This window comes from Gekko japonicus, unplaced genomic scaffold, assembly GCF_001447785.1.
Source record: "Gekko japonicus isolate JY-2015 unplaced genomic scaffold, Gekko_japonicus_V1.1 scaffold405, whole genome shotgun sequence".
Classification (NCBI taxonomy): domain Eukaryota; kingdom Metazoa; phylum Chordata; class Lepidosauria; order Squamata; family Gekkonidae; genus Gekko; species Gekko japonicus.
The window spans coordinates 904,156-931,301 of NW_015175982.1; the positions used below are offsets into that span (position 1 = coordinate 904,156).

Here is a 27,146-nt window from a genome sequence, read left to right on the forward strand (position 1 = left end):
TGTGTGTGTGTGTGGGGGGGGGTTGTAAAGACAGACAGGCAGATAAACGTTGGCTGATGGTTGCCAACTCCAGGTTCGAACTCCAGTACATAGGGTTGCCAACTCCAGGTTGGAAACTTCCAGGATATTTTAGGGATGAAGCCTGCTGAGGGTGGGATTTGAGGAGGAGGAGGAAGAGGGGGACCTCAGACAGATACAATGCCATGCTGCCCACACTCCAGACAAGCTGTTGCCAGTCTCCAGGTGACAGCTGGAGAGATCTTAAAGCTTTGGTGCTACTTCAAAGTTCCCCAGGAGCCCAAAACAGAGTAGTGTTTTGGAAAATCTTGAGGAATTGTTTGGTGCATTTACGATGGGGCTCCTGGGGAACTATTGTTGCCAATCTTGGCCCAGCAGCCATCAAACCATTCTCTTCAACCCCCTGCTGTGCAGCTGACTTTTCCCTAGGGTTGCCAATCTCCAGGTGGGACCTGGAGATCTCCCGCTGTTACAATTGATCTCCAGATGACAGAGATCAGTTCCCCTGGAGAAAATGGCTGCTTTGGAGGGTAGACCCTATGACATTATACCTGCTGAGTCCTTCCGCCCTCCCCAACCAATGCTGCCCTCTACAGAATCCACCCCCCAAATCTCCAGGAGGTACTTTACCTCCTTCCAGCCTATGCATTCGTTATAAATCACATCTTTCTAGATCTCGTTGTATTGCTTTCACAACAGGCTTTAATGCTAGTCTAATTATAATGATGCACAAGAAGGATTTTAACAGATGAGTATTTTTGCACTGTTTATTGGTGTTACCTATCTTGGGCCCCATCTTTGTTGGGAGAAAGGCAGGGTATATAAAAACTTTAAATAAATAAAGCTCTTCCCTATCATTGTGTGACACGCTTACTCTCTATTGCAAATTTACTGCTACCTCTTGCATTCCATGGCTTTTTGACCTCCATAAGGACAACATCTGATGAAGTGGGATTTAGACCATGAAAACCTGTGCCACAGCAAATCTATTAGTCTTCGAGTTACCACAGGGCTGTTATATCTACTAACACCTGGCACTGTGTGAATTGGCAGGCATGTGTCAAAAGAGGAGATGAATGACAGAAAGGCGGGATTTTATAAGCCTTCAGTCACACTCTCCTTCTTCTACCCCATGGGAGAGGCAGTGAAATAAATAATCTCTCCCCCACTATGGCCTTTGCACCTTCTTCCATGAGATTCCTTATGATTTAACACCAACTCTCTAGCATCTCCTTTTCCTAGTAAGAACCCATTGTTAAACAAAGCCTTTCCTGAGGAACCATTGCCTCTTCCATGGGGTGGAAAGGAGAATGTGATTGAAGGTTTATAAAATTATTTTGTTAATCACTTACCACAGAGGTAAGATATATCAATGGCTACTCATCATGATGACTAAAAGAAAGCTCTGGGTTCAAGACAGTTGAACTCTAGATGCTGAGAGGCTCATTAACAAATGGTTTCTGGATTTTTGCATCCTGACCTATGAAATTTCAGAGACATACATCTGTTATATTCATGAATCATGGTAGTAATCCTCCCTGAACCCTGGGGAGGAAACAGGATATTCCCACATCTCTTAAGGAATGCTATTCAAGATTAAGGAAAGTGTGAGAAACACTCCCAGGATCTGAGTAAATTATGTGAGCAGGTAACACAAGAGAAAGTGAGAAAAAATACCGGAAGATTCAAAGCCACACACAATAGGAAGAAAAATATTAAGTGCTCTAAAGTTAATAGACGCTAAATTAATGGTGACACCTCAGGGAAAAGCCTACTGTGGTCAGTTCAATAAAGAGATCTACTGTGGTCAGTTCAATAAAACCCCTCCCCCTTGCATTCAACAGTAGTCAAGAAGCAGCGAAGGAATGCAAAGATGCATGTCAAACACACAAAAATTGAAAACCTATCTCATTATGTATATAAATGGTACGCTCCTTAGGCTGATCTTTGGTTCAATTCTCTGTTTAAAACTAATTAAAGAGGGGAAAGACAAATGACGGCAAATCTGTGGGAAGAGAGTAGAGTTGTTTAGCATGGTGAGGAGATGAAGGTGTCACAGAATAAATGGAAAGAAAAAAAAGGATGTCAGGCTTTCCAACTTACCATTAATATTTGAAGAGATGTTTGGGAAAACAGCAACCAAAATTTAAAAATTGATTAAAAAAAAACAAGTTATACACCACTGAAAACTGTTCAGAGCTCCCCATAAAAACACTCTCAGAACCATGACTATATTATACCCATCCTCCACTGCAAAATTTGGCATCACAACTGAACAAAGCCACTGGTACAAGGCCAACTTGTAGTCTGGTACTGGGGAAACAAGCTGGGGGGACTTGTAGTCTGGTACTGGGGAAACAAGCCACCCCCTCTTCTCCTTGTGCACCACAATCTAGTTAGTGGGTTTTTCCCCCTTTTAATATACCAACTGGGCAAGCTATGATCTGCACTTGTCATGCAACCCAAGATTGCAACTCCCTGCTCATTCTCAATTTGACATCCCGATTTGCAGGATAAACACAACCTATAACTTGGTTCCTCTGCGACAGCAAACTATAGTTTGCCACAAAACAGGAAGTTGCTCAGTAGAGCCTGTGAGCATGAAGACCCCTCAGGCTCCTTCACGTAGCACCACACTATGGTTAGGCACTGTAGTTCAAGGAAGTGCGGCATATCCCAGTATTTTCTGTCAACAGAAACGAACATCCATCTTTTAACACGTGTTGGAAGTTGAAAGACAACTGCAGAACTTGGGTGCATCCCACTCAACACTAGGGTTTTAAAGACAGATGGATTTCTTACAAATCCCAACACTGATGGAGGATCAAATTACCTTGCTTCCAAGACTGCAACCACTCAGCTGACTGACCACGTTAGAAAGAAACTGGGGGGGGGGAGTCATATATAACTATACAATGTTTTTTCCCACATGGTCAATTTTCATGCTTGGAAACTGTGACTTAAAAATGCAGTGCAAGAGTTCATTTTACCACAAGTGCACAGACCAAGGAAGCCTATATAAGACAAACTTTTAAAATGCAGAAATAATTTTCAAATGGGGAGGACAATGTTTGAAATGGCCCTTAAGCTCGAAAGAAAGGGCCCTGGACAAGATGGATTCTTGGTCTGACTCACTATCAATTTTTAATGCACACACTCGTTTTATGCAACCCATTAGGCTGCATCTGACTGTGATATATTTTCTACTTAACATGTTTGCCATCAAAAGAATGCAAACTACCTCATCTTTTTTGCGCCTTCTAATCTCTTCTAATCAGTCATTCAGACTTGCTCTCATGGAACTCATTCCCATACATCTGCTTCCTCACAGGCTAACTCTTTCATGCTTAAAGGCCATCCAAGGCTATTAAGCAGGGAAGCCAATCTCAAGAGGTGACAAACGGAGGGTCAAAAGGAACAACCAAGCAAAAAAAGCTACCAAATTCACAATTAGCACATATGCTTGGAAAAGAAAGACAAGACTCCTGGTTAGGTGCAGTCACTGCCCACTAAATCACATACAATGACAGAGACATGCACACGTTGACTGCTAAATGCCATCTGCCTCTAGCTCAGTGGGGTAAGAGGGAGAAAATAACAGGGTGCTCATTTATTTTTTTTAAAAGGAATGATTGGAATCCCTGGGGTCCAACGAGCAAAGTTTGAACCCTTCCTTTAACTTATGTGGAGCCACTCAAGTTAGAAGAAGGTTCCCTAGGCTGGAGGAAGGTATCAAACTTTGTGGAACTGAGCGTCTTCTTGAAAAATCTATGAATTCTGGCTCTTTGTGGTTAGAAAGTGTATTTAAAATGCAATACAAGTTTTAAAAAGGCAATGGCTCACTAGCAAAGGATTTGATCTGAGTGAGGCAGAGAATACTATTTGATGCAAATAGTTGGTAAAATCATTGCTGCTAAAACCAGGCTTCAAATCCAATGAAGAGAATCCAGTTTGGCCCAAATCCAGACTGAGTTCCATACGTGCACAACCAGTCCAGACCTCTTAGTTGTATCCGCCCATGTGAAAGTCAGATTTACCACTTGAGTGTGTTCACTGCTCTACTTTAAAGTTGTCTATCATATTAAGCTTGAATTAGAAGCACATTTATTAAACAGTCAGTCCCACTGAACTCAACAGGCCTTCTGACCAAACGGGGGGGGGGGGGGGGGTTATGCTATAACAGCAATTAACACAAACCTGAGAATTATGTTTAATTGCTTCACTACATGGATAAAGTCACTGGGTACTTTGCTAAATAGCAAAAAGATGTACTAGGTTTAGTGCAATTTGGAAGAAGTCAATTTGTTTAATGGCAGCATTTACCAATGGGAATGTGCTTTTCTCCCAAACACATGTAATACAAATGGAAAAGCTAATTAAAAATGATTATTCAAATAGGGGCTTTCAGCTTGTTAGCTTAAAGAGCTTTAATTTAAACCAATCTACCCCAGTCCTTTTTGCCAAATTTGGCACATGTCTGAGTGGTGGTTACTGGATGCTGTCTGCTGAGTTTGGAAGAGACAACCCTGTGTCTTTGACATCTGCAGAGGTTTTCTCATGGAAATGGGGGGGACACTTCACACAATTCATATTCTGTTTGAACCATGGTTGAGTAGCTTTCCAAAGCTTGTCTATTTCTCCTCACTGAAGTCTCTTTTTGCAAATTGCTGGGCTGAATTCACTCACTATAACTCATTTTTATTTGTATTATTAAGCCTCATCCCACGCCTTTCCCTTTCCTCCTCTCATAACTGGCATTTGCCTAATATAGATTGAAATCTCTCCAAAGCACCAGGCAGAATTACAGCACTACATAACCACCATAAAATAAAATTGTGATAAAAACCTCCAAACTCACTTTATAGCTCTCATGATATCAGAGGCCCATCCCCAGGCTTTTCATTCTTAGATCTTTTATTTAAAAAAATAGGCAACCGAAATTCAAAACACTCCCACATATGTCATAATTCTGCAGTCTTTTCTGTCTCTTCCCTATACTTTCAACGTATTTATTCCTCTTAGCGCTTTCTTTCCACAGCTACCCATCATCCAAATAGTAACTAGTTATCAGATAAGTCACCATCATGCCATTAAATGCTATAAGACAGACTGGCAAATGGTAGAGTTGGTGCAAATCTGGGCTGCCAGTCCATTCTTTCCAGACCACCAATCCTGCCACAATGCAAAGAAGAGTATTCGCATAAATCAGAAAGAAGCCAAGCTCCTCCCTTTTTAAAGTTATTATTTTTTGGACAGTGATAAAATGCCATTACTTGATGTTGCATTAGGGTGCCTATGAAACAGTCTCTTTTTCCTTGCTGTTCTTCCCATGCTCAGCATCTGTAATTTGGTAGATTGTTCCAAGTTGTGCGTTCGTGCAAGAGATTACAAAAAGGACCAATTACTTCCCATGAACACCTCTCCATGCAACATTTTTCTACTTTTCTTCTAGTGTTTAATTTGCCTCATCTGATTTATCCTGTACAAAAGAATCATTTTAAATTGCCATGTTTTGTACCTCCACAGAATCATCTATTATTTGTATACCACTGTGTTTTCATCACCTTCTATTTTCATTTTTGAATTTCATTAGTGCTTTTTTGCTCCCTCTCCCAGATCCATTTATTATGCTAAATGAGACTTAATCCACATCCCTGCTGAACTCATTAGACACCTTCCCAATTAACTACATTGCTATTTATAATTGTGCATTGTTTGTGGTACATCAGCCATTTTTAATTCATGTAAAAGCATCACTCTTGGTACTGCCAACACTCAACAATTTATTAAGATTTTCAAGATTAACTGGCATTTGTCTGAGCAATGTAGCACTTGGAACCATTTAAGTGTAAAAGAAATTTCATTTTTTATTTGTGTATATTTTTGAACTCCACAATAAGCTATGGCTATGGGACTCCGGTATACGATAATGGGAATGCAACAAATAAATGAAATCTGAATATATTCAAGTGGACCAATCCTGAAAGGAAGGCAAGCAAGAGTCTAAAAGCCTGAGCTTCATAATGTCTGTTTAGTTTTGGGAGATTTCCACCACAGCTTAATTCTTACAAGCAAATCTTGGGGGTTTTGTACTAAAACAGCAACTCGAATGTCAACCGAAAAGGTTGCCTTAGGAAGTCTCATTTTTCCAGATATCCAGGGGTCATTTCCTGCAGGAGTGCACAGGAGCGGAGCTCCAGCAGTAGAGTCCAGGGGGTGGGCACATGCAATAAGCCCCGCCCCCTGCTCCCAGCAGACCCGGGCCACAAGGAGCAAGAAGCAGCTAGGTAAGTTGCAGTGGGTGTTGCCTTCTGACACACTTCCAGTGATCAGGGGGCATGGCATATGCAAATAAGTTATGCTAATGAGTTATGCTAATGAGCTCCTGCACCTCTTTTTCTACAAAATGACCCCTGCAGATATAATATCACATTACTTATTGCACTTAGCAAACATATTTTTATGATGAAAAAACATGTCTGAGTGGCATCATTTGTTCTCTATCAACGCTCCAGATAGCTTATTGCTGACAGTATCACAATACTCTAATACGCTTGTTCTGTGGAGGTGACGAAATGATAGTTTTGGCTGAAAATTGCAACATATATTTAGGACTCCATACTACAGTTGATTCTCAACAGACCTAACAATGGAAGGAAATCTGCACAATTACCAAGAGGCAAATTTGGCTTCTTATATAGTAACTAAGCTGATTTAGTACAAGGTTCAGTTGCTTACCGCAGCAGGCAACATGACTCACACAAAAGATGCTAGTTTCTGGACCCAACATTTGTTTCCAAGTACTCTTTATTCCCCAATTCCCCGTCCTATAGTTTTCAGCATTTTGCACCAACTTTTGGAGAGGGACATCAATGCACATAAATGTTTCATGACCAAAACCAGTGGCAAACTGCTTCAGGTTTATGAGCCATTAGAGAGAAAACTGAGAACAAACTTTCACATAACGCTTAATTTTAAACCAACACATTCCTTAAACTCTCTTTAACCTCAATTCAGATCAGTGTAAGGAAAAACAGACTACTCAGTTTTTAACAATCAACACAGCTAAGAACTCCTCCCAGACCACCATAAGAAAGTACATGCTGTTATCCAATATATAGACTAGCCCAGATTATTTAAGATTTATCAAGATGGGTAGCCATGTTAGTCTGTAGCAGTAGAAAAGAATCCAGTAGCACTTTAAAGACTAACAAAATTTGTGGTAGGGTATGAGCTTTTGTGAGTCACTGAAGAAGTGAGCAGTGATTCACAAAAGCTCATACCCTACCACAAATTTTGTTAGTCTTTAAGGTGCTACTAGACTCTTCTCTACTGTTTAAGATTCGGACAATGATGTTTTGGCACTTCTGATCAGGCCAAAAAGTAGAGTTGCAGTAGAGTGGCTGTGTGAATTAAAGAGTTCCCAGTTCAAATTCTGCCACAGATTTGAGCTCAATAACAGTGCAATCCTAAACTACGTTGTACCACTCTAAATCTGCTGAAGTTAATGAACTTAGAAAAGTGTATCTCTGTTTAGGATTTCATTCCAAGTGACCTTAGACCAACCAATATTATCCTCATATTGAAGACAAGGTGAGGTATGGGATACTGAGAGTTTTTTTAAAAAGTATTCTGCCTGGCTGGTTTGATACAGTGCAGTGTTCTACCATTTAGAAGTGTTATATGGACTGTGACCTTAGCCTTGTCATGTGAGATTTTTGGTGTGATTTTTTGGTGTTATATCTGTTTAGAGAGATTTTTATTGCAGGAGAAAATAAAACACTTTAAATTTAAAAAATACTAAACATTAAGTCTACAAGTCTTTTTTTGGTTGCTCCATATTAAACCAGAACCATCTGTTTGGATTCTAACAAAATGCTTCTATTAAACAGAATGCAACTGGTTGTTCAAATGGAGCAACACAACTTCTTTAGAATCTGTGTAAGGGTATACAAACATTAAGCACATCGCAAAGAAAGACATCATCAATGCTATTCTGCTGGCAGGGAGAGCGTGAAAGATGTAAAGTAGCTGATGTTATAAAAAACTGTAGGACAATTAAGCAATAAAGGAAGCAGAGTCAGAAACCCAAATGAATGGTGGTCATAATATATTTTGGTGTGAACTGACACAAGAACATCTAGGACGCTAAATCAGAAGCAGAAGTCACCAGAGAAAGAAAAGCTCAAAGCTTCTGATAGGTTGACACAGAGATGCACTGTTTATTCAGCTTTACAGGAATCAGTGTTTACCTTTTGTCAATTCAGGCTTTGACAGAGGATCGCTTGTTGTGTCTTCTGAATCTGAGTCTCCATTATTGCTTCTTGAGGAATCACTGCCAACTTCATCGTCGTCATCTTCACCATCATCACTACTCGTTTCATCACTGACATCATTATCGCTCTCAACTCTCTCAAAATCGCTGTCATCTGAATCATCATCTTCGGAGTCCTGGCCAGTAGAATTTGCTGAAGGCAGCAACTTTGGTCTCTTGGCATCATTAGTGCTTTTTTCCCCAGTCCCACCTATCATGTCACTCAAGCCTTGCAGAGATCGCTTTTGAGCCAACAGTTGAGGACTGAGGGCCTCTCTGCTTTCTTCTGAAGTCTGTCCATCTGGGGGGCAAATGGCTTTATCAGAAGAAGAACGCTTTTGGGGATGACCCCCAGACTTATTCCCACGGAGCTGCTTCATAAGGCTTTTGGTAGTTTGTGCTGTTTCAACTGGCTAGCCTCAAGCTGAAAGAGAAAATACTGTCAGTGCTCAGTATTATCATAATTTAATATTCAACAGAAACAGGATTTGTCCCCTCTGTCCATTGTATGGCTTGGTCACCAGCTCATACAAAGATCAGGACTGGAAAGAACTGTTTAAATCACTCTGCCAAACTGGAACATGAGAACATGAGAGAAGCCAATGCTGGATCAGGCCAATGGCCCATCAAGTCCAACACTCTGTCACACAGTGGCCAAAAATACCAGGTGCCATCAGGAGGTCCAGCAGTACTCCCCCAAGCACCAAAAATACAGAGCATCACTTGCCCCAGACTGAGAGTTCCTATCTATACCTTGTGGCTAGCAGCTACTGATGGACCTCTGCTCCATATGTTTATCTAATTCCCCCTTGAAGCCGTCCATGCTTGTTGCTGCCACCACCTCCTGTGGCAGTGAATTCCATGTGTTAATCACTTTTTGGGTTGAAGAAGTATTCCTTTTATCTGTTCTAACCTGACTGCTCAGCAATTTCATGGAGTGCCCACGAGTTCTTATACTGTGAGAAAGGGCCCCAAGCTAAAGAGCCCCAAGCATTTCATAGGGAAATTGTTCCAACCCTTTTATCATTCTTGTTGCCCTTTTCTGCACTTTTTCCAATGCTATATCCTTTTTGAGGTGTGGTGACCAGTTCTGTACACAGTACTCCAAATGTGGTTGCACCATAGATTTATACAAGGGCATTATGATACTGGCTAATTTGTTTTCAAGTCCCTTCCTAATAATCCCCAGCATAGCGTTGGCCTTTTTTTATTGCAGTCGCACACTGTCTTGACATTTTCATTGAGTTATCTATTACGACTCCAAGATCTCTCTCTTGGTCAGTCTCTGTCACTTCAGACCCCATCAATGAGTATTTATATTTAGGATTTTTGGCTCCAATGTGCATCACTTTGCACTTGGCCATACTGAACCCCATTTGCCATGCTGACGCCCACTCTCCCATCCTCGACAGATCCCTTTGGAGTGCCTCACAATCCTCCCTGGTTCTCACACCCTGAACAACTTCGTGCCATCTGCAAATTTAGCCACTTCACTGCTTACTCCCAACTCCAAATCATTAATAAACAAGTTCAAAAGCATCGGACCCAGTACTGATCCCCGTGGTACCCCACTGCTTACCACTCTCCACTGAGAAAATCGACCATTTATACTCACTCTCTGTTTCCTATTAATTAGCCAGTTTTTGATCCACAAAAGGACTTGTCATTTTATCCCGTGACTATTGAGCTTACTTAGGAGTCTTTGATGAGGAACTTTAACAAAAGCTTTCTGGAAGTCAAGGTAAACAACATCTATTGGGTCCCCCTTGTCCACATGTTTGTTCACTCCCTCAAAGAATACTAACAGGTGAGTGAGACAAGATCTTCCCTTACAGAACCCATGATGAGTCTTCCTCAGTAGTTTTTTATTCATCAATGTGCCTACTAATTCTTTCCTTAATAACAGTTTCCACCAACTTACCCGGTATCAACGTCAGACTGACTGGCCTGTAATTTCCCGGATCTCCTCTGGAACTCTTTTTAAAGATGGGGGTGACATTAGCTACCTTCCAGCTCTCAGGAATGGAGGCAGACTTTAATGAAAGTTTACATATTTTTGTCAGGAGATCCACAAGTTCAAATTTGAGTTCTTTCAGAAATCTCAGGCGTATGCCATCCGGGCCTGGTGATTTATTAGTTTTTAAGTTGTCTATCAGCTGTAGGACCTCCTCTCTCATTACCTCAATCTGACTCAGGTCTTTCAACACCCCTTCCAAAATCAGTGGTTCTGGAGTGGGCAAGCACTTCTAATTTTCCACAGTGAAGACAGAAGCAAAAAATGCATTCAGCTTCTCAGTCATTTCCCTATCATCCTTCAGTACTCCTTTTACCCCTTGGTCATCCAAGTCTTGTCTTTTTGTTGGAGGAGGGACTATGGCATTAGTTGTGTTGTGTATACAGAAGGGCGAAAGGGAAGATATTCCTTTTTGCCATAGGTCCAAGACAGTTTTATGATGCTAGCACTCCTGTTTGGTTATACAAAGCTGTCCATCCATATTTACCCTACCTTAAGAGCTGGAAGTGACATGGCTATTCATGAGGTCTGTGCACGTTACAACTGGGGCACAGATTCTGTCTGCAGCTTACAGCTTTCAACAAGTGTTAGGAACATGCACATCTCCCAGTGTAGATTAAAGTGAGAGGAGGACTCAGTAGATGTTCTCTTCCTTGAAATGAAATTCAGTGACATAAGAGAATAAAAATCACCAGAGGCTTTAACTCTTTCTGGGCCCCTTATACTTGCCTCAACATTCTGTAAAAGAAAATCCCTTAATACACAACACTAGGACTGCTCCTCACTCACTCTCGCTGGTTTGGTCTCCAGGATTAAGACTGCCATATATCAGTTTGATTCAGACATAATGAAAAAACACAGTTTAATTAAACTGTGATTAGTGGATCACATGAACTCAGCCCTCTAGCTAACCACAATGAGTTTAGCTCCTTTAAGCCTGGATGTAGAGTTGTTTATTAAACACAGTTTTTCTTAATTATGTTTCACGCTATCTATGATTGAGAAATCCTGCCTTGCAGTTTCTCACACTCTCCAGGCTACAGAGATTCCTGGCAAGGATCACTCAGAAACTGAAATTACTGTTGCATTTCACAATGTCTCACTACCTTCTCCCTATCCATGCTCATCTTAAAAAACCCAGGAATGCTTGCATGCTCTACATCTGGGGTGGCTCATGGCATTTTGCTGCTCCAAAGGACCCTCACCCCTCCTGTGCCACCCGTTTCTCAGACAGGCTCCCATGGCAGCACTTCTGCAGCCACCGTGGAGCTAATGCCTCCTCCTTCTACCTGTGCCATCACTGGCAGGATCTGGAAAGCTGATCACTCCCCAGACCTGCCTGGCTGCATGAAGGTGCAAGGCAGCACCTCTGCAGCCCACCTTGGATCTGAAGGAAGTGACTTCAGGGGATGCACACCTTCCCCTGTCACCCATGGAGAGTATTGTTCCCCAGACCTGTCTCACTGCTGTCGTGGTAGGTGAGCTCTAGCAGCAGAATGTGGAATAAGAATGCTGACTTTGGGATGAAACGGGGGGTTGTGGGTTGGTATCTGTTGGAAACTTGGGAAGTTAGGAGGAGACTGTATGTGTGATTGTTCTTACAAAATGGTATAAAGGAAAAAGTTAATATGAAAATCTAGGAATTTAAGGAGGTGTGAACTATGGAGTTGCTTTCAGTGCTGACAGATTTCAGCTTCCCCACCCTTAGTGTCACCACCCTACAATAAATGACTGGATGATGTGAGGAAGCTTTGGCCTTCAACTGCTGTGCAGTGCATGCTGGACTAGCAGGCTAGTTTTTGAACACAAAGATGGAGGAGCTGCAGCCAGGATTTGTAAAAAAACAGGACCGAATGATCCTCTGTGAGCAAAACCCTGGTTTTACGAACTATCAGCAGGTTAAATAATGAACAGTTTCATGTTGTCAGAAGTGAGCCATGGATGTTTCCCATCCCATGGATAGAATTCTTTCGCTGTTCCTGCCATTTCCATAAAAGGCAAAATACAGTTCTGTGACACCTCAAAAAGTATTGTTACATAAGCTTCAGTAGCTACACTCCAGACGTTTTACTGCAACAGACTAACATAGCTACCCTTTATAGCTCTACCTGATCACAGTCAGCTTTGCTGCTACCCTTTATAGCTCTACCTGATCACGGCCGGCTTTGCTGCTTCCCAAATGGCTGTCCATTCCACAGCATCCTGTCCAGAACATATGCCTTTATAAGTGTATCCAAGCTTAACCTATACAAAGAAGGGGGTCTCTTTCATAGGGCTCTAATATGCTGAAGTGATTTGAGTTTGTGCAGCAACCTTGGGAGGAGAGATCTATGACTGATGGATAAAATATGCAAATAGTTCTACTGGATTTAACCAATGATCCATGCAGCACAACAGTTTGTCTCCCACCCTGGCCACCTTCTGATATCTTTAGAAACCACTGAGTATTTTCTGAGAACTTCATGGGCATTTACATCACTGGGTACTTTCTGAAAACTGCTCCATGGTTATTAAAGTATTACAAGATATATGGCTTAGGCGGCTTTTAAAGGGGATTAGACAAATTCATGGAGGAGGAAAGTTCTATCAACAGCCATTAGAAAAAGGAACCTTCTGGTTAGAAACAGTACACCACTAAATATTGTCTATGAGGGGAACAGTGGGACAGGGAGAAGAAGGTTTGTGGGCTTCCAGGGCACCTGGCTGGTAATTGAAGGAAGTAAAAGGCTGGACTCAATGGACCTTGGTCCTATCCAGCAGCATTCGTCTCATGTTTATATGATGGCTAAGAACAGAACCTCCAGAATAGAACTACCAGGATGCAAGCAACCTAACAACAGGCAGACAACTGTCTGGCCACTCCAAGAGATGCAGCCAGACATATCTTTGTTCTGATCCAGGAAGGCAATTCTTACGATGTTATTTATAGCCTCTGGAACCAAAGCAGATCTCTTCCATCCCACAGAGCACTTTAGTTCTAACCTGGATGAATTCTGAACCAGACCTAATGTATGGAAAACTTAGTAGAGAAGGGACAGGAACGTGAGTTGAGAGGACAATTCACAAGATCATGCGGAACTGAATACCTGTAGCTCAAGCTACAATATCTGAAACAGATACAGCAATGGACAATAATAATATAAAGCATGTGGCATAACCAACTATCTTAAATGCCCTTTTGAGGTGGAGGCATCAGGGTTACCAATACTAACTTGGTAAAAAGGCCACTACTATAGATTGGAAGAGTTCCATTGAGTTACATCTCTATGTTCTAAAGACAGTCTCATACAGGGAGGGGGGGAATGCATGCTTGTCTGAGTAACAAATTACTTTGAATATCCTTAAAATAGTAAACACCCTTAAGAGAAAAGCATTGGATAATGTTATGTGGAACTAAGCAGCAAGAACCCTCCTTTAACTGCTCATAGGAATGTGGGTGAGACAGGGGTCAGGGAGAACAGTCAGGCATTCTAGCTGAATGCAGAGAATATCTTACAAACAGTTCTAGGATTCTAGGTTGAAGAGATCCTGTTGTAAGGATATAAAATAAAGAGTAGCCTAGGGATGCCACTTTTAAAAATAATTACTCTGTACATGTAATAGTTGCATAACAGGCAGAAATTAAAAGGTATTGCTTTTATTACACCAGAAATTAAGTAATGGAAAAAGCTTTATGTGCCTGTTATGCATCTGTTACTAACTAAACCTGTGCCCATGTGAAAAAAATGGCTATGGTGATTTTCTAGCAAACAGGGAGATTCAGATGTTTTGCCCCTTCTTTTAGGGTACAGAGTTGCACCTTGGTACTGTTCCTTTAACTGAGCTGGTGAAGGCACAAAAAACTGTGTTCCCCCCCCCCAAAAAAACCCTGGGAACCTCATGTTGTCTTAAAGGGACGGGAACAGGAAAATGAGGGGTTTTTTTACAAAAGACATACGGTTCTGTTCAACTGCCAGTATGCTTGAAACAGGGATAGAGGTGCCACTAATGAAGGGGGAAGAGTAACTCCTCCCAGTGTTTCTGACCAAATGGGATTATTCCTCAGGAACACTCATATATCTGATTAGTATGAGATACAGCTAATGGTGCAATAAAAGTGCACATATATTAGGAGAGAAACATAGCAGAATATCTGGAATAAATATCTGTGCTTTTCTTCTGAATCACTGGCTTTTTGCCTACTTTTTTCTTGGTGACTGGTACAGACCTTTTGTTTTTCTCTTAATTATGCACCAACCAGCAGTCTGACAATGGAACTGATTACTAAATCGCAGAGGGGGGAGGCGTTGTCTCCCTCCCTGTGTGCCTAATTCAGGCAGCGGCCAGACAGCCATCTATCAGAAATACTGCAGTTTCAGATTTCCACTATTAAGCAGAGAATCAGATTGCCTAAAGAGGCCCCTTCTCATATGGATTCTCAAACTACTGGCTATATCCTATCGATAGGGAAGTTTACAAACGAGCAAAAATAGGAAGTGCGGTATAGAAATTGCAAAATTATGCCCCTGAATACGGACAACCCTTAGCAGATGAGGCAGCGGACAGCCTAGGCAGCACACAGAGCTAAGAGGGGCCTCTTCTTCAGTCACTCAGACGTGTGGATTCCAAAGTAAGTTGCAGGACTCGAGTCTGTGAAGCATGACATCGAAAGAACCCAAGGATGACCATGCTGGATTAAATCAGGGGATCATCATGTTTCCGATATACTGACCAGCCACATATTTCCAAAAACCCACAAAAGGGGACTGAAAGCAATCTCCCTCCCTCGTTTGCGCCCAATATTCAGAGGCAGGCCGCCTCTAAAGAGCTACCCAGTTATAGTTAACCAGCCTAACCGACCAGCGAGACCACCAGGCACGTGGCGGGCGGAGCCCTCCCAACTGTCCACGGTCCGACCTTGCCAACCACAATCCCGTCTTTCTTCCCCCCCTCCTAGAACCCAGAAGTAGCAAAGGGCACAAGAACCGGCCACAGAAAGGGGCGGGCCTCGGAAAGGCACACGTGAAGAGCCAGGGGGCGGCAGCCAGACGCGAGTTCTTCTACCTGTTGTTCACGGGCTTTCAGGCTCATCCCCTCAAAGCAACACTCAAGGCCCCTCTCCTTGGCCTGCTTCCACACACTGAGCCCGTAGGCCACGCCGCCACTGCTCCTTCCGGTTTCTTAGCAACGAGCGCGGACAGAGACACGCTCGCGGGAGTCACAAAGGGCGGGGCACGCAATTCAGGAAGCACTGTGACGTCGGCCACGGGATGGCGCGTGCGCACGCCGGTTAGGCTCTCGGGGTGTCTGGAAGCTCGCCACCAGTGCTTGCTTACCTGCCCGCCCGGCCCTCCTTGTCTGTTTCCCAGTGTACATCAGAAATTAACTGCGAAGAGACAGGCCAGAGCGTTTTAAAGCCTTTATTTACAAGGGAGAGCCCTCCCTCCCATGGGAACGCCTCTGCAGCACCCCCTGCAGGCTGCTTCTCGTCAACGATTGACGTCCCTCCTTGGGCTTCGTTGTCTGCCAGCAGCCGGCGTTAAGACGCGAAGCGGCAATGAAACCCTAGCACTATGAGGTATATTGGTATTTCTTTATGGTGTTTTGCCAGTTTCTCCCATTCACTAGCAGCTAGTGGTTTCTGCCCCCGCCCGGTATTTTTGGCAACACTTTTGACCACGCCACTGAAATCAGTGCGACGTGAGTGGAGATACACAGCTGGCTCTGGGACTTTCTCAGGCACGTGGTAGGTTCAGGAGAACATGGCCTCCTCTGGAGGGACACCTGCATGAAGAAAGAAGGTACAAGACGAGCTGGTTAGAACACGGGGGGGTAATCTCTGGATCGCGCTGTAACCGAGTTCTTCACACAGCGCTTGCTAGCCAGCCTTTAACAAATTAGCACCGAGTGGGCGCCGTTGCCATGAGCTCTCTTAAAAGCACTACATCAGCTCCACTCTCCTCGTTTGATGAACACAACCATAGAATCCTGACGTCCCTCGCAGCCCTCTAGGCACATAGAGACTCACAGAACAGTTGTCTACGTAGTATCACCATGCTCTATTTTTAAATAGAAATCTGAGAGATTATGGGAGCGAGTTAAAGCAGGACTACTCACAGAAATGTTCAGGGGAGCGTTTTTTAAATGAAGGAAATAGATCATTAGTATGATGGACTGGTTCAAGAGGGTGCTTTTGTAAGGGTATAGGACTGTACTCTATTAAACTGCTTATTGTGTCTATTATCTTGATTTTGGTGGCTTGGCTTCTGTTTCTGGTTCGTTTTTTGCATCGTTTGTGTATGTCAGAGTGGTCACAGAGAGCTCCAGTTCTGATCAGAGACCAAGGAGGGTAACTGTGCTGTTTCTCTCACCCCCAGCCCCCCCCCACACACACACACACTTAGTCTCGGAAAGATAAAAATACACATACCTGCCTGTATTCCCCACCCCCACTTTCAAGTTCCATGCTTAATATTATTTCCACACACTCATAGTTTGCATCAGGTTTCAGGATAAACACTCTGTGTTCTTTCTGTTTGCTATTTTACTTCAACGTATCTGTGGGTGGGCACTCCATTTCTTTTACTGAGCAACAAGGTACTCAAACAGAATCCCCCAAACTGATGTTAGGTCTACAAATTGGGGGGGGGGATACCTGTAGGGATGTGTATTTTTACCTTTGTGGGGCTAATAGCAGGAGGTGGGAAGGGAATTGTGCCATCACCCTCCTTGGCTTCTGATTCAAATTGGAGCCCTCTGTGACTGCTTACAGATGTTTTTAATGGAGATCTGGATCATGGGTCCCCCATATAATGTTTGCTTTGACCCAGAGTACTACCTACATGAATGTTCTTTTGTTGAGAAGCCTGAAGGATTCTAGAGACCATGAGAATATTCCTTTGCTTGCTTTTCTGACATCCTCTGACTGCTTGAGCTGCATACTGTGTCACAGAAAAATAATTATATTTTAAAGGGTTTTTGGTATGCATACTCACTGACGTCACCCTATATAAAGGCTGAGAGATCAGGGTGAGAAAGAGCTATGCTCAAGTGTGCAATTTGTTTTTCAGTTCAGTCCCATTTGATGTGCTTGCCCTATTTTACGGTGAAGATTGTAGGCTACTGTAATAATGCAGAAGTTAAGAGATTAGCTCTCATATACCACCTATTTTTGAGAAGAGAGTTGTACATTTGCTGACTGAAATGCAAGTTATGGAGTTTCAGTGTCCATCCAAACATCTAGAAAGCAGCAAGGGGAAAGATGCAGAGGTCAGGAGAAACAATGAGAAAAGTTATTCAGCAGCCCTCCTTGGTGCATCAATTCTCACCTGCACTCCCTTCCCCCAACCATTCTTTAAGCATCCAGCAGAAGCCAAAGTTTCCTAACCAATGCCTAGCTTAGGTCCTGGAGGCTAAACCACACCATGTTCCTTTCCTCCAAACTTTCAGTATTTTAATCCTCAAAAACGGTGGTGGTGAATTTAAACTCTCTGGGCAAAGAGAATGCCTGGTCGGTGACAAATTGGAAGGGAGCTGCCATTTCCTGAGGCAGCAAACCTCTAAATAATGCTGGGAGGCAGCAGCAGGGGAGGGCCTTATTTATTTGACTCTCTAGGACACTGGTTGGCTGCTGTGTGAAACACGCTGGATTAGATGGACTACTGGTCTGATCTAGCAGGCCTTTTCTTATGTTCTTATGAGGAACTGGCCTAGATTTGGATCCCTCTTTATAGTATAGAAACTTAGTCCAAGCCCTCCTTACCTTGGTGGAATGTAATATGAAATCTTGCATCCCTTTGAGAGTCAGGCACATAGGAATCAGCTGATGCAGAGGAAGACAAAAGCGGCCGGGAAAGGCACTGGTTGAGGCAAGGGGGTGCTTCTGTTAGGGGTGTCTGGAGTAAAGAAAGGTGGGATTCAGAGTCCGATACGTGAAAGTTGTTTGCTGTTCCTAGCTCAGAAGTGGACTGGTTCAAATTGCCGTTGTCCAGGAGGTTGTTTAGGATAGCTGTGATGACTTCTTCGTCCACAGAGAGTTCTTCTGTGACATCGAGAGCTCTGTTAGTCTGAGAGTTCTCAGGAGGCTGAGAAGGCCACAGGGGAATGCTGGGAGGAATCTCCGGGGGGGTCTGCTTTGTGTACTGAGAAAAGATTTCAGCCAGGGAGTGGATCTGATCAGCCAGCACACTGATGGCCCATCTGTCTGGGTCAGAGTCTGTATCCATTGCTGGGAACATGTCTGTTGATGGGGGTAGTGGAGAAAAGTCTGCAGAAGGGCTGCTGGCAGGAGAAAATGTACTTTCTGGGGAGCAGAGAGCACAAGGGCTCAAGGAGGGCAGTCTCTTGGCTCTGTCTGTGCAGGAGGGATTCTTGTGCCAATCAGCAGGGAAAAGAGGGGTCTGCATGTTGGCTGAACTGGAGACAGGGAAAGTAGTAGGAAGTGGAGGCTGGAGAGGAGCCGGGAGCATCTTCTTGGCGCAGGCACCAAGAGTCTGGCAGTGATCATACCGGAGTGTCCTATCCCTGGGCATCATTGGCTCTTGAGGGAAAACGCTAATTTCATTTGGCTGTGTCTGCTGTTCTGTTTCTCTGGTGCACTGTCTCAGAGCAGCTGGGGGAAAAGTTGCAGGCTGTGGCTTTTTGCTCCGGATATGCAAGGCTTCTTCCTCTCTGTGGATTGGAACAAGCATTGGAAGTCAGTTTCACAAAGGAGGCTACAAATTTTGTTCAGACTGGGATGCATTACTTGTGAGTGTTCTGAATAAAGAAGGCAGAACAAACTAATGTACGTTTTGGCCATTGTGGGGTTTACATTCAAACTGTAGACATAGCACATGAAAAACAAGCAAGCAACCCTGATGAGCCATTGCTAGTCAGAACAGAGAATACTGCCCTTGGTAGGCCAAAGGTCCGACTTAATATAAGGCTGCCTTAGCAAAAATTGAAGCACAGTTTGTGAGGATGGCCTTAAACTGCTTTTAAACTGAACTGTCATGGCTCCCCAGAAGAATTCTGAGAGTTATAATTTTGTCTGCAATGTGATTTTTCTGTTAAGGGTCCATTCTGATCCTAGATGTGATGAGATTGGACTAGCCTGGGCCATCTAGGTTTGGGCCCATGGAAGTTAGTTGTTTCATGTTTAACACACATCTCCAAGAAGTACATGGGTTAAATTACACTGCCATCGCTTGAAGGTCCAGATCAGAGGTGTATATAGGAAGGGAGAAAATTTGTCCCTCATACTCAAACAAGAGAAGCTTCCTACATCATAAGTTCCATCCAGTCAGCCACAACTCTATTCATAGTTCCTGCATGATCTAATAAGCAAATTATCCTTCAGCCTCTGACCCACCTCTCCATTGTTTTTGTTAACATTGGCTGTATTGCGATGGGTAAAAATGGTCCCTTGTGGGGTTGCCAGCTCTGGTTAGGAAATACCTGGAGACTTTGGGGGTGGAGCCTGAGGAGGGTGGGGTTTGGGGAGGGGAGGGACTTCAGTGTGGTACAATGCCATAGAGTCCACATTCCAGAGTAGCCATTTTCTCCAGGTGAACTGATCTCCATCTCCTGGAGATCAGTTGTAATAGTGGGGAGGTCTCCAGCCACCACCTGGAGGTTGGCAATGCTAGTCCCTTGGGCTTGCCTCTGTGCAGAAGAAGGCCAAAAGAACTTCTTTATATAGGGTTCCCAGTTTCTGACACAAAGCATATGATTTTCACAAAGAGATGTCTTCCCCTGTTGCCATGTTGTGATTTGGGGAAGAATCCGTGCTTGCTCTACTTCTTCCTGTGGTAGAGCTTTAAAAAAGACAAAGGAGTAGCCTTCAGTGTTAGAGCCTGCTGACCTAATCCCCTTCTCGAGGTCTTCGACTAGGCCTACATCCCATATCATGTATATAATTTTAACTCCCCACTTCTTTTGCTTCCCCTGCTTTTTTTCATCTGCCCCCCTCTCCTGCCAGTAATGCAGCACAGCCCAGAGTCTTGCTCATAACAATAGATGGCAAAATGGGAACAAATGATGGGATCAGAAAGGATCAGGTGGGAGAAACTGCAGCTGATTCTTCTCTGGCTGCCCTTCAGAATTTAAAGCTGCACACACATTTTTACAGCTCCAAGGATTGAATACTTGAACTTCTTTCTTCTTGCCCTTATCAGACAGACTGCATAGGACTGACTAGGGATTCTACCTGAGTATATGGTTGGTGCAAATGATCAGTTCTCCTGCCTGTCCATTTTCCCTTGATGCAATGATTTGCACCCAAGCCCAGCTCAGGTCCTTGCAGAGCATACGGACTACGACATGCTGATTGCCTTGTTCAGCACCGTGCACTGAAATTACAAAAAATGATACATTTATTTATTTAGACTGTTTTGATGTTGCCTCTTCAGAGTCCTCCTCGAGGTGCCTTACAATTAAAAACCGCCATATAAACTCATTAAAACACAAGCCTTTAGACATAAGCATCATATCCATAAAACAGAAGCAGAATGTTAAAAAGCTGGTAAGATAAAACCCCTAATTAAAAACCTGAGTAAAAAGATGTATTTAGCTTGGCACCTAAAAGAAAGTACAGTAGGTGCCAGTTGAGCCTCATGGGGGAGGCATTCCAGAGGTGCGATGCCACCACAGGAAATGCCCTGTTTTTAGTCGCCACCCATCTCACCTCTGAAAGCAGTGACACAGAAAGCAGGACTGGTTCAACAACTACATCGTCCAACACAGGAAATTCAACTACATACCAGCAAACAGAATACCTGGAAGAATAGGACCCAAACAGCATAAAAAACCAGTCCTGCTTTGAGTTCAGAGAAGGCCCAACAGTGCACCTTTAGCCCGATGTACTGAAGGTCAGCTCAAACAATCAGTCTTCATAACATTTACAAAACATGCTCAAGCTTCAGTTTGAGTGCATTTTTAATAATAACAGTGTTTATATGAAGCTTTCCCTAAGTACTCAAAGCATTTACATACATTATCTCAGTGTTATTCACAATGCTTCCGTAGGGCAGGTCATGCAGTATTATCCTCATAAATCCTTGGTCTTATAAAATGAGGCTGAGCAATATTGGCTTGCCTAAGATCATCCTCTGAGTTTGTGGCAGAGCAGAAATTTGACTTAGAGATCTCCAGCTTCATTATGCTATACTCCAGATCACCACAGCTACTACTACTAGTGTACACATTTATACCATGCCAACAGTCTGTTGGATGCTGTTCAAGGAATGCAGAAATGTTGCAGAGCTCTTACAGTCTTTATTAGATGAGTGAGACTGGTGTGGAGGGTGGGATTCATAGAGGATGAGGTCTATCAGTGTCTACTAGTTACAGTAACATAAGGGAGCCTCATATTCAGAAGCCGTGAACCTCTGAATCCCAGACCCAGGAAGCAACATCAGGGGAAGATCTTGGCCTTTATGTCCTGTTGTTGGCTCTGCACAGTGACTGGTCAGCCACTGTGAGACAGGATACTGGACTAGATGGGCCACTGGTCTGATCCAGCAGGGCACTTACATTCTTAGCAGGGAGTGATAAATAAGGGAATGAGGAAAGGGAAATTCAAGTGGCAGCTAGTGCAGTTATTACACAGTGACAGAGGAAAATACCTTGCTTAAGAGCTTAGTTTTATGTAACAATATTAATCTATATAATTTCAAGGCATCTCACTTATGTTAGCTAAGTAATCCGTAGAAAAACTATGTAAAGTTGGTCAGCCGCATTGTGGCTGAGCAGGGACTGAGAGAACCGTGACTTACCTGAAACTGTCTAGTACAGGGGTGTCAAACACAAGGCCCGGGGGCCAGAACAGGCCCATCCAGGGCTCTTACCTGGCCCACAAGCAACTGGTATGTATGGAAACGTAAGGTACTCCTCCTTTTATGGTATCACTTGGGGGAAAACTAGTCTTGCATATGATTAAATACATTTATTGGGGCTTTTGTGGTTCCCCAGTAAATCAATTACTTTCACTGTTAGGAATCAATTGCTTTTGTCTGTATTTTGAGTAAAAAATAATATTGTTAATTGGGTTTACTGGTGTCCTTTATAAAGTTTATATCTCTGGTACCTGCCGTTACCTTTTATGGCACACATGGCCCGGCCTGATGAGGTGACATTTATGTCAGATCCGGCCCTTGTAACAAATGAGTTTGACACCTCTGGTCTAGTACATTTTTACCCAAGATGAGCTGTGGACTCAGTCCATACTCTTACACTACACTACATCAGAAATATTGTGTAAGCAACACAGTAGCAAATCTATTGATCTACTGTCACAGAACCAACTGTCTCTTGTGGGAGGAGGTGGTGGCTAGACTGAAACAAGAGAAATGGACTCTTTAGACCCCTCACTATATCTATTCCTGCCATAGTATAATTGTCCAATCTTCCTTGAACTTTTGCATTTAATGGAACATGTTCCTTCCTGCCCCTTCTCTGTTCAAGGGACAGCTCTCACCCAGGGCCTTGTGTAACTCTGCACCGCTGCAAATATCTTCAGGATGCAGGAGTCTGTACCAAGACTGGTTAATCAGTTCTTCTTTGTGATAACCAAGATGGTAAATAACACTGAAGAAAGAAAAAACATAAAGGAAATGAGTCAGTAATGGAGTGGGGAAGCACAACATATGTGCAGCAATTGCATATTCCTTGCAAGTAAGAACCATTACCCAGAATAAGTTTGCTAACTTATTTAGCGTTTCTTTTTCTGTGCCTTTAACAGCAACTCAGTTTACAAGTATTAGCAGATTAACCCTTTCATACTATGAAGATGAGCACAATCAGCTGCTTGTATGTATGTAAAGCTGCCGTTAAAACACAGGTGCCATGCTGATTTTCATGTTTGGCCAGTTCTGGCACCTGCATCCATATAGTTACCCTATTAATTGCCTAAGCAGCAAGTGTCTCTAACCTTTCAGTAACCTCTGCAGTCTTCATATCCAGTGTGTGCAGACTCTGGAATGACAACTTCTGAGAAGTATGATCTCCGTTTTCAGGCAGATGTGCAACCGGTGTGCAAAATGCAACAAAAGTCAAAATGGGAGACGAGGAAGTCAATTGTGGGTCAAGCGAAAGAAATCTGCCCCTCAAGGCCACACAACAGCTCCCTCCATATCTTGCCCGCAAGGCTCTCGAGGTGCGCATTTCAATGATAACTTCAATTTCTGCAACAATAAAAAAAATAGAATGTTTGTAGCTTAGAGCCAGATTGAAGTTCATGGGGTCCACTTTGGGACACGCTGCAATGCAATGTCCTTCACAATATAGGGATACTTCATTTAATTTATTAACAGGTGTGTCCATACAGCTCACAGACTTTTAGACAATACAAAGTTATATAAAATGCAAAATTATATAAAATGCAGGGCTTTAAGATACAATAAAAAACCAAACCCTCAAGCTAAAATCCATTACAGTCTCCAAAAGTATATTAACAGATAAACAACAAAGCTAAAATTATACACCCTTTTTAAATGAAATAAGTGTAGTGTTCCAGAGTAATAATCAGGCTGGGTTTAAGTAACTATCTCAAAGCCTTAGGTCACACACTAGGGATACATTTTGACCTATATTGGACCCAAGTTTAAATCCCTGTTCTCTAATTATCTCCTTATGTGGCCTTTGACAGGTAATCAGATAAACTTTTCAAATTATTATTTTCTCAGTACAGATATCTTAACGTTGGGCATTGTGTATATTTTGTAATGTTTGAATAATAGGGGAGAAACGAAACAGACCTTTACTAATCAGGCACAGAAAAACTACCAAGTATTAGAGACCAAAATATAAAAGCAGTATTCCTGAAAACAAGAAATATGACCCATGTGTGTCATTGAACAATTGTACAAAGTCTAAGGTCAATAAATAAGAATGAACATCATGACATTAAGTGTCAATGTTATGTATATCAGTGAATAAGACAGCAATTCTAAGCTGATCTACTCAGAATCCTAGTGAGGCATATTCAGTAGGGCTTACTCCCAAGAAACATTCCTAGTCTTGCACTGTAAACATAAATGATCAAATATTAATAGGGAAAATAAGCACAACCTAAAGCATCAATGGTGAGAATACTGGTCAAAATGATACTACATGATTGACAGAAAGCTACCCCAAAACATTTTTAACACTTTTTCCTCCACAGTTACCAACTGCTGGGAGAAATGATGTCCTGTCTGTTTAATAAAGGCTTAATCAGATGCTATTTCTAGCTTGTTATTTACATCCATGCCATGCCAACCTTCAACTAGCAATTTCCACATGTTAAGCTTCTGTTAGAAATATTTTTTTTCTCTAGGCCTGTTGGCAAGCGTAACTTTCTCAAGGACAGAAACTATAATCCATATGTAAAGACTTCCTAGATCAACTGCTCTGTGCCTGTTGTCCACCTGAAACATTGTGTGACAATATTAAAATTGAAAGATGAATTATTTCTCCCAAATACATGAAAAAATGTAGATTAAAGTAATAAACTGGGAGCTAAATTGGTTAGCTCCTCACTCTTGCAAATGAGGCTGGTTCCCAGTGCCTTATTTGCAACTCTTAATGTGTGGACTCTCTTTCAAAGTCAGGTCAAAAGTGAATTCAGATTTGAATGATAACCTCACTTTCTATTACAGGCGCACCACGTCTGTGGAAACCTCTACGTATTTCTACCTCATATTGCCCTTGTAGCTGTGCTTTTTCAACAGCAGCTCGGGGATTTGGAACAGTTAGCCGATGTTTCTTGTTACATCATGAAAAAGTTGCCTAATGATTTCTGTACATTAGCAAATATTAACTGAGAGAATAAACACAACTTAAAGCGTCAAAAGGAAGAACAAACAACATGTTCATATGAAGCTGCCTTCTACTAAATCTAGAGATGTGAAGGCCCAGAAAAAACCCGGACAAATTCGGGGGGAAAACATTCCCCCCCCCCATTTTTTCCCTGAAGCCTCCCTCCCCCCGAAAAATTGGAAAAATTGAAAAAAGAAAAGAAAAAAATTGATTATGGAACATTTTATTTTAACATGATGAATAAAATATTTTAAGACAAGGTGTTCAAATATTTTTCAAATCATTTCTAAAACATATGTATGGTATCAGATTGATCTAATTTCTGTGTACTGAGGACAAGCAAGTCCTAGGTTACAAACTGAACTCTCCAATGCAAGAACAAGATGCATTTCTTCCTTTAGGAGGTGCTATTGTCACAAGAAAAGAATGTGGGTGGGTATTCTGTTTGTAATAATTGTTTGGATACACTATATTTTTAATATGCTAGTTGTGATAATTTCATGCCAAGTGAAAATGTCCATAGTCATATTTTATGTTCCTAAAGTAACAGAATGACTTTCAATCTGGAAAAGAAAAAAGAAGTGCTAACGTAGTATTTTTTCAATTTTTCTGAAAATTTCCGTTTTCCCCGGGAACAAAACGGGGAAAAATGGTTTTTTTTTCCGAGCTTCAAAATTTCCGGAAATTTTACATCTCTAACTAAATCAGACCATCAATCCATTAAGGTCAGTATAGTCTACTCAGACAGGCAGCAGCTCTCCAGGGTGTCAGGCAGAGGTCTTTCACATCACCTACTATCTTATCCTTTCAGCTGGAGTTACTGGGGATTGAACCTGGGACCTTCTGCATGCCAAGCAGATGCTCTACCACTGAGCAATGGTCTCTGCCCTGGTCAAAATTATACTAGTGGTACATGATTGATTGCAAGCTAGCCCAAATCTTTTTTGAACAATTATTCCTCTAGGATTAAAGGTCCATGAGCAGATCAGGATGGCTTTACTCTACTTTCATGACTATGATTCCATGTTCCCTTTACTAATCCAACTTATCCCCTTTTTAAAAAATCCAACTTTTTGCAAAATAAAAGTTGCATTCAGATTGTTGACCTAGATTGAGAGTTCAGAACTGCCTCTTTCAAACTTTTGTTATCCCTTATTGTAAGTTAGCATAACTTATTTCTTTAAAAGGAAACAAGAAACTGCTCAAGGCAAAGGATTAACACTTTGTGAACAGGAATTTTGGCTGTGCTTAAGAGAAAAACAATGCTAGAAGGTATTTACAATGTCTTTGAAGGTTTTGCTATTTACATTTTTTTGTACATAAAGCTTCAGCCTTCATGTTGTGCAAAATGTTGAAGAGGTTTCTTTATTGCCCTGGTTGCAGTTGGAATCTCCCCTCTGCAGAAATCACCACCTTTAAAATAGTGATGTATCCCCACCACTACCACTAGGGTAGCCAACTGAGCTGGAGAAAAAAGCCCTGTCCCATTATACTAGAGGTGGTATAATGTGAGGAAATGGCAGCTGAAGCTTTTCATGGCAAGGAGGTAAAGAACATCACCTGGTAAAGAACAGCCCATTAGGCCTCTGTTCAAGGGACATTCTTCTTCAGGTGTTTTGGCAACCATGTTCATTTCCTTACCAGTGCCTGGCTGCTGCTGAGCAAAGCAGAGCTTCTCCTGCATGGTCCCACTTGCAGTGCTGTTCAGAAGGTCAAAGATGGAGTCACCATGGGCTAAGAGCTCTACCTGGGAAAAGAGTACAAGCAAATATTTTGCTTCATTTTCTGAATGGCGAATTGTTCAGCATTTTGACATTTTATTTTAAAATTGCAGTCACAATAGCTAGAAAAGTGTTTAAAGGGAAAACCTGGAACTCTCTGGGTTCTAATAAAAGCTCTAGCAGCTATCAGTTTTCTGCCCTATTTCAGTCACACACACACACACACACACACACACACACATATAGCAGGAGGGTAGAGCCCAATCTTGGCAGACCTCAGACCTACGCAAGGGTCAGTATTCGGATGGGAGACCGCCAAGAA

At 42.4% G+C, this 27,146-nt stretch overlaps 2 protein-coding genes across 2 annotated transcripts in view; both read right to left on the bottom strand.

Annotated features, from left to right (window-relative positions):
- RRP36 (ribosomal RNA processing 36) overlaps nt 1–15,549 on the bottom strand; it is a 35,060-nt gene extending 19,511 nt beyond the window's left edge. The window contains exons 1-2 of the mRNA XM_015426253.1: nt 15,390–15,549; nt 8,271–8,756 (exon numbers count right to left, since the gene is read on the bottom strand). Coding sequence (XP_015281739.1) covers nt 8,271–8,712 — 442 coding nt within the window. The 5' untranslated portion in view covers nt 8,713–8,756; nt 15,390–15,549. The remainder of the gene's footprint in view (nt 1–8,270; nt 8,757–15,389) is intronic.
- Nucleotides 15,550–22,697: 7,148 nt separating this feature from the next.
- Nucleotides 22,698–26,805, bottom strand: LOC107123082 (neuronal PAS domain-containing protein 4-like). The gene is made up of 3 exons (XM_015426258.1): nt 26,745–26,805; nt 23,236–23,488; nt 22,698–22,892 (listed from the first exon to the last, which is right to left on the bottom strand). The coding sequence occupies exons 1-3, from the start codon at nt 26,785–26,787 to the stop codon at nt 22,730–22,732; spliced, it is 459 nt and encodes a 152-aa protein (XP_015281744.1). The 5' UTR covers nt 26,788–26,805; the 3' UTR covers nt 22,698–22,729.
- Between the last annotated feature and the right edge of the window lie 341 nt (nt 26,806–27,146).